Genomic DNA, 8,748 nt, shown 5'->3' on the forward strand with positions numbered 1-8,748 from the left:
TATCTAGATGTTTACACACAGAGGTTTGCGCACAAGCATTATGTAACATAGATACGTAATCCTGCTTGTGCGCGATTGCTTGTATCTAGACTGTGACGCTGCTGCTGCGTATAGACACTAGTAACTTTTCTTTTTATCTAAAAAGTTGCCTTTTATACGTGTTACCTCTCTTCTGTCTGTGTAGGTTTATCTAATTATGTTCTGCCTTTACTCTACCCTATTTATTAGGACTTGCCTTAGTAATGCTATGCGTTAGAATAGGCTAGTTGTGCTATGTAAATAGCTTTTCTCTTTTTTATCCTTTGCTTTCTAAGCCCTGCTGTACAATCCTCTAGCTCTTCTCTCTTTTTATACAGTGCTAGTAGTGACAGATCCTTATAATAAGAAAGATAAGTGCGTATAATATAAAAAAAAATAAAAATAAATAAAAAATAAAAAAAAATAGGCTTTATATAAAGGTGTTATTAGTCTAGTTAGTCTAAGGCATCTTTGCGCACAGGATCTAGCTAGTCTATAGATGCTTCTATCTAGACAGAGAGGCAGTTAGTTAGGACTAATAATTAAAGAGCCTAGTTTAGTATTTTCTTTATACATGCATTTACTAAGTTGTTTTTACTATTAATCTACTTAATCTTAGCAATTTCCCTCTTCTTGTATAATTTATAGAGTAACATAATGTTAATTATAAGTTACTTTTTACTAGTAGTGCCTAGCTTAACAAGGTAATTATATAGAGACCTTAAATCTGTGTAGATTACTACTAGAATTAGTAGTAGTTTAAGTGTTTATATAATTTACTGTAGAGTTATACTAAAAGTAATTATATTATTAAACCTTTTAACTATTCTATATAGTTTACTAGTAAGGACACTCCTAGTTACTCTTTTACACTTAGTAGAATCTTAGTGTATAATGTTACCTAGTATTTTAAAGTAGTTACTTTACTCTATATAGTTTTTATTACTTAATATAATTAAGAATTTTAGCTATAAGCTAAGGTTTTTATTATTAGCAAATAATCTATTTATAAAGATAAATAGCTTTGCATAATTAAGTTATAATAGTAAAAAAGTAAGACTATGCTTACTATTATCTATCTACTATTAGATTTATACATTAAGTATGTTAATATTATTATATAAAAAGTCTATAGTTTGTGCAGTAATAAAAAGGTTAAATACTACCTCTAGTTAACACATAAATGCAATGTATGCCCTTTTTACATGTTACTTAATATATTATTATGCAGCATTTTTGTTCTCTAGGTTAATTATATAAAAGTAGCTTACTTATCTTTTCTAAGTAAAAACTACTATGTTGTATATAAGCTTAATTCTTTTACTATTAAACTTAATAGGCTGCTTTTTTACTAGAATAGTCTTACCTTTTATATAAAACTTTACTTTTTATAGTTTTTTTTTTTCTTTTTACATAAAATTTTTTGTTATAATGCTTAAAGTATTATCTATCTATAAGCTAGTAATACTAAAAGTGTGCTCTCCTTTATTAGTAATTAAGAGGTAGGGGTTATATAAAAAGATATGCATATGCAGCTTTTTTTTATAGTAGTTATAGTATGTCTTAAACTAATATAGTTCTAATTTAGCAGCTCTATATAAGGGTTGTACAACCTAGAGTATTGTATTTAGTAGAAAGCTCTAGCGCATCTTTTTTAGTAGCTTTATGTACAGTGTGCGCATAAGCTTATCTGTTAATTAAATGTATACTTATGTAATATTACATAGTTTAAAATGCATTCTGTACATAGCTTTTAGGCTTGCTTTTATAGCTAAGAGTAGTCTCTAGCTTATCCTCTAGATAGTTAGTAACTAAGTAAGGATTTCTTCCTTTTCTTTATCTAAGTAGCTAGCAAACACTAGGCAGGATTTCTTATATAGTTAGGTTATTTTGCCTTTTACTTTTTATATAAGGCAGAGGTTAAAAATCTAACTTTTATGCTTTATTAAGTTATACACTATAACCTTAAAAGTGCTATTAGTAATTAGAGTGTCTATTTTTATGTAGTCTAATTTTTTAAATAGTTTTTTAGGTGTAGTAATTACACTATTTATATAGAGCTTAATAGATAAGGCCTAATTATCCTTTTTCTTCTAGGTTAGAAATACCTAGTCTAGACTTTATGTAGGTTTTCTTTGCTTTTTACTTCTCTTAGTATTTATATTTTTCTTTTGCACTAGTGCAGCATTACTATCTTAAGGGGCTTAGTCTATAGTAGGCTTTAGTTCTGCCTTTATAATATTTTTATAAAGCTGTTCTCTCTTTCTCTTTTTTAAAGGATCTTTTTATACAGGGATTAGTTTATCTAGGTTGTCTGTTGTAGGTAGGTTGTCTTCTTTCTTTTCTTTATAGTATAGTTTAACCTGCGTACATTAGAGCTTTAGTAGGCTATTTTTTCTTTTAATAATAATATTTCTTTTTTTAATGCTCTTAATCTTGTATAGGCTAGTCTAGCCTTCCTTCTCTTTTTATGCTATAATTTTTAAGCTAAGGGGGAAGTTAAGAACTTTATGTGTTATAAAGCTATTATAAGTATTAATTATATAATTAATGTTTACTTTTGCATAGTCTTTTTAAAGTATCTTTATTACTTTTTATATAGCGCTTACTTATGTAATAATGTTTAGTAATAGTAGAGAGTCTAGGTTAATTCTTAGGTATGCTCTAAAGACTAGCAGCGTGGGTACTAGACTGTGTAGGCTAGCTGTGTTGTTTAGAGCCTTAACTACTATCTATAGAATAGCCTTATTATCTGTACAGTTACCTAGCTTAGTCTTTAGGATGTTAAACACTTATTAAAGAGGTGCATGTGCGCGCTTAACTTTTCTAACTGCCTAATGTGCTTCTATAGGCATCTGCTTACATGTAGCTTTTATAATCTTTGCATAAGCTTAAAAATTCTCTAAAGTAAAGTTTATACTAGAGTTATGTATAATGTAGTCTAGGGGTTCTTAATAGGTGTTAATCTAGCATTTGCACAGTGCATCCTAGGTATCTTGTGCAGACATAGATTTTAGAAATGTAGCAGCCTAAAATAATATATCTATATTAATAATATATAGAACATTTTTATTATTAATTTATATAACATTAATAATAACTTTATAGTTAAAGTAGGTGTTATTCTTAATTATAAACTTAAATTTTTATAAGGCCTAGTTATATAGTTAGTAGAGGTAGCAAAACTTCTTAATCTCTTCTAGCACTACAGTATTAATGTTGTAGCTAGCGCTAGTTAGCATCTTCTAGAGTCTCTCTGTACAGAGGTGTCTAAATTAGTAGTAAAGGCAGTAGAGTTTTAATTTAGTAAAAAAAGACATAAATTCTTTCTTACTAATATTAAAAAAAAAGTGTCTTTATTTTTATATAATAAGTATAGTAGTTTTGTCTTTATATATAATAACATTTAAAATGTTATTAAAGTATGCCTTAAGTTAGTTAGCATCTGCTAGTAATAGCAGAAATAGTGTTAGAGTCTTTAAGATGTAGTATATAACTAGACTAATTAGGTTCTAGATTTATACAGTACTAATTAATCTTTTTAGTGTCTAGCCTTTAAAGCTAATATTTGTTTAGCTAGGTGTCTAATTAATTTCTATACATAAGTTCTTTTATATATACACCTTAAGTTAGAACTTGCTAATAGTAAAGATTTTTACTACGCCTGTGTTTTATAGTTTGCCTTAGTATACTATATAGTATTAGTTGTTAAGAATAAACTGCTTAGCATATTTCTTAGGTTTAATGCTGTAGATGTCCTCTTCTGTTGCACAGTGTAGATAAGTAGCAGAGGTAAAGTAGTTAACAGCTTTTTTAGCATTCTTACTTTTTTATTTTATTTTTTTTACATTATGTAAATTATTTTTTTTTTAAGGTAACTTTTAAAGTCTTAGATGTATAAAGTAATAGCTTTATATAATAAAGTCTTATTATAGAAATTTTTATATAAGGCAACATACTAGTTCTTTGCTTATGTATAGTTATTATAAGGGTAGTTTAATAACTAATATTTTTTTTATAGTAAATAAAGCACTTTTTTATCTACATGCAGTTGTCTTTAAATTGTGGCCTAAACCTAGATAAAGATCTTCTATGTTATCTTTTTCTACACAAAGAGAAGCTTTCTTCTTGTTATATAAACTTTTATTATGTAGAGTTATATTAGTAGTCTATGTAGTATGCATTAGGCAGTTCTTAGAGGTATTAGTTTACTCTTTAGTCTATAGTAACTTAGAGTAATGCCTGTAGGTTGCTAAATAAGGCTTTGCATAAGAGCTTAATAGTAAATATAGCATGTTCTAGTTTTAGTTATTCTTAATAGGCTTATATAATAGCAGTGTGCAGTAAAACATCTTTTTAAAATTTTATTTTTAGTGCTTTTTATATATGTGTAAGCTTATTAATTATTATTTTAAAAGCTTTATATAAACTTTTATTAAAGTTTTTTTATTAGTATTATGTAAAAGTTATTATTATCTAGTCTGTCTAGTACTAGCTATAGTTTATATTAGTGTTAAAGTAACTGCTTAAGGTGTTGTATAAATGCTTCTAGTTATGTCTAGGGCCTATATTATATATATAGTACATATTTACCTAACTTTTTAGGATATCTAGAAAGATGTCTGTGTACTAAGTTTCTTAAATATCTAGCTGTTAACATAAATTAATAAAAATCTTTATTTTATTTATAAAAATATTATATAGTTAACTTATATAGTTATTATTTTTTTTTTATGCTTTTTAAAATTATATAATTTTATCTACTAGAAGTTTTTCTTTAGCAGTTTCTCTCTAGGGTGGAAGTTTGTACAGGCTGTGATGTAGTATGGATTGTGCAGGTGGTATTAGTGGTGCATACACTACTGCAGGCGGTGGTGTGTACGATTAAGGGTGTGGAGCAGGCGTTAGGTAGGGTGGCATGTATTGTTTGTACAGTAATTAGTGTAGTGCTAGCTAAAGTGTAGGAGCAGGTAATGCTAGTACATTTAGTGTTAATAGCAGCATTATGTTTAGTCTGCTTCTGTGCAGAGCTTTATATAGTAATAGGGGTTATGTATAAAGCTTTTCTAGTGCAATTGCTTTTTCTTATGCTATATTATACAGCTTCTAGGCTTAGGTACCTTTAGTGCCTAGCTATAGTGTAATTTCTTTATCCTCTAGCACTTATATAAGCTCCCTTTTAAACACACAGCTAAGTGCTAAGAAGTCTTATAGTGTCTATCCTTTAAAATCCTCTATGTACGCACTTAAAAGAGTAGCGCCTTTTTAAGTTATTATATGTAGATTAGTAATTATGTAACTTATGTATAATTAAGTCTGTAGGCTTATTAGAGCCTTTAACATGTTAATTTTATTATTCTAGTACTCTAGGCTAGTCTTGTTCTATAGTATTGCTTCTAATATCTCTATGTTCTTTGTAAGTTATTTATATAATAAAAATTATTTCTTATTTTTTTTATTATTACATAGAGTTGTTAGTTACTAGTAGGATTCTATTATAATAGTATAGTTAATTGCTTTTCTAGTAGATTGCGCAGGTACTGCTGTTATCTAGCTGCTAGGTTGTGCAGCTTTAATAGCTTTAGTGTGCGCCTTACACTATCTCCTCTTTACTTTGTACAGTAGCAGAGCTTGCTGTGCAATGTAAAGGATTAATGTGCTATTGTCTAGCTACTAGGTTGTGCAGCTTTAGTAGCTTTAGTGTGCGTCTTACACTATCTCCTTTTTACTTTGTACAGTAGTAGGGCTTACTGTATAATGCAAAGGATTAATCTGCTATTCTAAAAAATAAGTAATAAAATAAAGTACCTTATAAAGTATAAGTACTCTGCTATTACTCTTTCTAAAGGATAGGTAATAAAACAAAGTACTTTATAAAGTGTAGGTACTTTATTATTACTTTTACTAATTTATAGTTAATTAAATTAACTACTAATTAGTATTAAATAGGCTCTAACAGCTAGCTGCTTATAGTATAAGCACTTAAGTAGTAAGAGTAAGAGTAGTGTATAGTGTGCATAGTGTACAAGGTAGGTAAGGTAAGGGCAACATGTTTCTAGTTCTATTACTCTTGTCTTTCCTCTGTACAGAGGAAAAGGGGGATATCTAGATGTTCGCGCACAGAGGTTCGCGCACAAGCATCATGTGACATAGATACGTGATCCTGCTCGTGCGCGATCGCTCGTATCCAGACTGTGACGCTGCTGCTGCGTACAGACACATATAGTATATATTTACATAACCTTTTAAAATATTTAGAAAAATGTTTATATACTAAGTTTTCTAGATATCTAGCTATTAATATAAATTAATAAAAATCTTTATTTTATTTATAAAAGTGTTATATAGTTAACTTATATAGTTATTATTTTTTTTTATACTTTTTAAAATTATATAATTTTATTTACTAAAAGTTTTTCTTTAGTAGTTTCTTTTTAAAGTAGAAGTTTATATAGGTTATAATGTAGTATAGATTATACAGGTAGTATTAGTAGTGCATACACTACTGTAGGCAGTAGTGTGTACAATTAAGAGTGTAGGGCAGGCGTTAGGTAGAGTGGCATGTATTGTTTATATAGTAATTAGTGTAGTGCTAGCTAAAGTATAGAAGCAAGTAATGCTAGTACATTTAGTGTTATTAGCAGCATTATATTTAGTTTACTTCTATGTAGAGCCTTATATAGTAATAAAAGTTATATATAAAGCCTTTTTAGTGTAATTGCTTTTTTTTATGCTATATTATATAGCTTTTAGGCTTAAGTACTTTTATTACTTAGCTATAGTGTAATTTTTTTATTTTTTAGCACTTATATAAGCTCTCTTTTAAATATATAGCTAAGTGCTAAAAAGTCTTATAGTATCTATTTTTTAAAATCTTTTATATATAAACTTAAAAAAGTAGCGCCTTTTTAAGTTATTATATGTAAATTAGTAATTATATAACCTATATATAATTAAGTTTATAGGCTTATTAAAGCTTTTAATATATTACTCTTATTATTCTAGTACTCTAGGCTAGTCTTATTTTATAGTGTTGCTTTTTAATATTTTTATATTTTTATAAGTTATTTATATAATAAAAATTATTTCTTATTCTTTTTATTATTACATAAAGTTGTTAGTTGCTAGTAGAATTTTATTATAATAGTATAGTTAATTACTTTTCTAGTAGATTATGCAGGTACTGCTGTTGTCTAGCTGCTAGGTTATGCAGCTTTAATAGCTTTAGTGTGCACTTTACACTATCTTCTTCTTACTTTGTACAGTAACAGAGCTTACTGTATAATATAAAGAATTAATCTGCTATTATCTAGCTACTAGGTTATACAGCTTTAATAGCTTTAGTGTGCGTCTTATACTATCTCCTTTTTACTTTATATAGTAGTAAAGCTTACTATATAATATAAAAAATTAATCTACTATTCTAAGAAATAAGTAACTAAATAAAGTACCTTATAAAGTGTAAGTGCTCTGTTATTACTCTTTTTAAGAGATAAGTAATAAAATAAAGTACTTTATAAAGTATAAGTACTTTATTATTACTTTTACTAATTTATAGGTAATTAAATTAACTACTAATTAGTGTTAAATAAGCTCTAATAGCTAGCTGCTTATAGTATAAGCGCTTAAGTAGTAAGAGTAAGAGTAGTGTACAGTGTGCACAGCGTATAAGGTAAGTAAAGTAAGGGTAACATGTTTCTAGTTCTATTACTCTTGTCTTTCCTTTATATAAAGGAAAAGAGGGATATCTAGATGTTTGTGCATAAAGGTTCACGCACAAGCATCATGTGACATAGATACGTGATCCTGCTCGTGCGCGATCGCTTGTATCCAGGCCGCGACGCTGCTGCTGCGTACAGACAGTTACTAAATTTTTTAAAGAAAAGGTTAAAAAAAAGCGTATGTTTAAAATTTAATTTAGATTTTATATAACTAAAATGTACAGTAGATATTTATTTAAATATAAACTTAATAATATACCTGTTAATAAAAAATATAGTTTAGTTTTTTATAGCTTACTATTTAGTAATTTATTTTATAAAATCATAGACTACAAGCTTTATAAATTGTAAACATTATATAAAGCTTATAAAGATGTTAAAGAACCTTTATCTTTTATATATTATTAAAGAGTTGGTGTAAGTGTTTATATTTCTTTACATAAGTGCTCTACGCTCTACAGTAGCGCTTTAATAATGTAGAGTAACAACAACTATATTATCTTACTATAAGACTATAATTAGGTTTTTCTCTAAGGTTTTAGAATATATACAACGCTAGCGCGGCCTTAACTAGGTCTATACTAGTAGAGAAAACTCTAGTTTAAAAGTTAATAGATTTTAGTTAAGTGTGCGTTACATAGGGCTATGCGTCAAGCGATTAAACAGGGTAATTGCTGTAACATATTACAAATAAGTGTGCCCTAATTTTAAACATTATGTACTCTAATGCAACAATGCTTATTAAAGTGGACGTGAAGTACTATGTTTAAGACGAGAAGGCTGCGCTATTGTCAAGCAGCAGCTTTACAATTTGCTCGCGGCCTCTGGATGAAGCTGCCTGTAGTGCGTTGCCGTATACTCCACCCTGCGCGTTGACATCGGCGCCCTTGTCAAGCAACAGCTTCACAATCTGCTCATGGCCTCCTTCTGAAGCTGCCTGGAGTGAGTTGCCGTATACTCCACCCTGCGCGTTGACATTGGCGCCCTTGTCAAGCAGCAGCTTCACAAT

The 8,748-nt window shown here is 28.5% G+C and overlaps 1 protein-coding gene across 1 annotated transcript in view; it reads right to left on the reverse strand.

The window, feature by feature from the left end:
• Window positions 1–8,505: 8,505 nt before the first annotated feature.
• The window catches only part of BDR25DRAFT_287501 (ankyrin), a gene marked incomplete at its 3' end in the record, with an annotated part of 4,502 nt that continues 4,259 nt past the window's right edge, over window positions 8,506–8,748 (reverse strand). The window contains exon 5 of the mRNA XM_033688330.1: window positions 8,506–8,724. Coding sequence (XP_033547364.1) covers window positions 8,506–8,724 — 219 coding nt within the window. The remainder of the gene's footprint in view (window positions 8,725–8,748) is intronic.

The sequence above is a fragment of the Lindgomyces ingoldianus genome, assembly GCF_010093535.1.
Source record: "Lindgomyces ingoldianus strain ATCC 200398 unplaced genomic scaffold BDR25scaffold_17, whole genome shotgun sequence".
NCBI classification, from domain to species: Eukaryota; Fungi; Ascomycota; class Dothideomycetes; order Pleosporales; family Lindgomycetaceae; genus Lindgomyces; species Lindgomyces ingoldianus.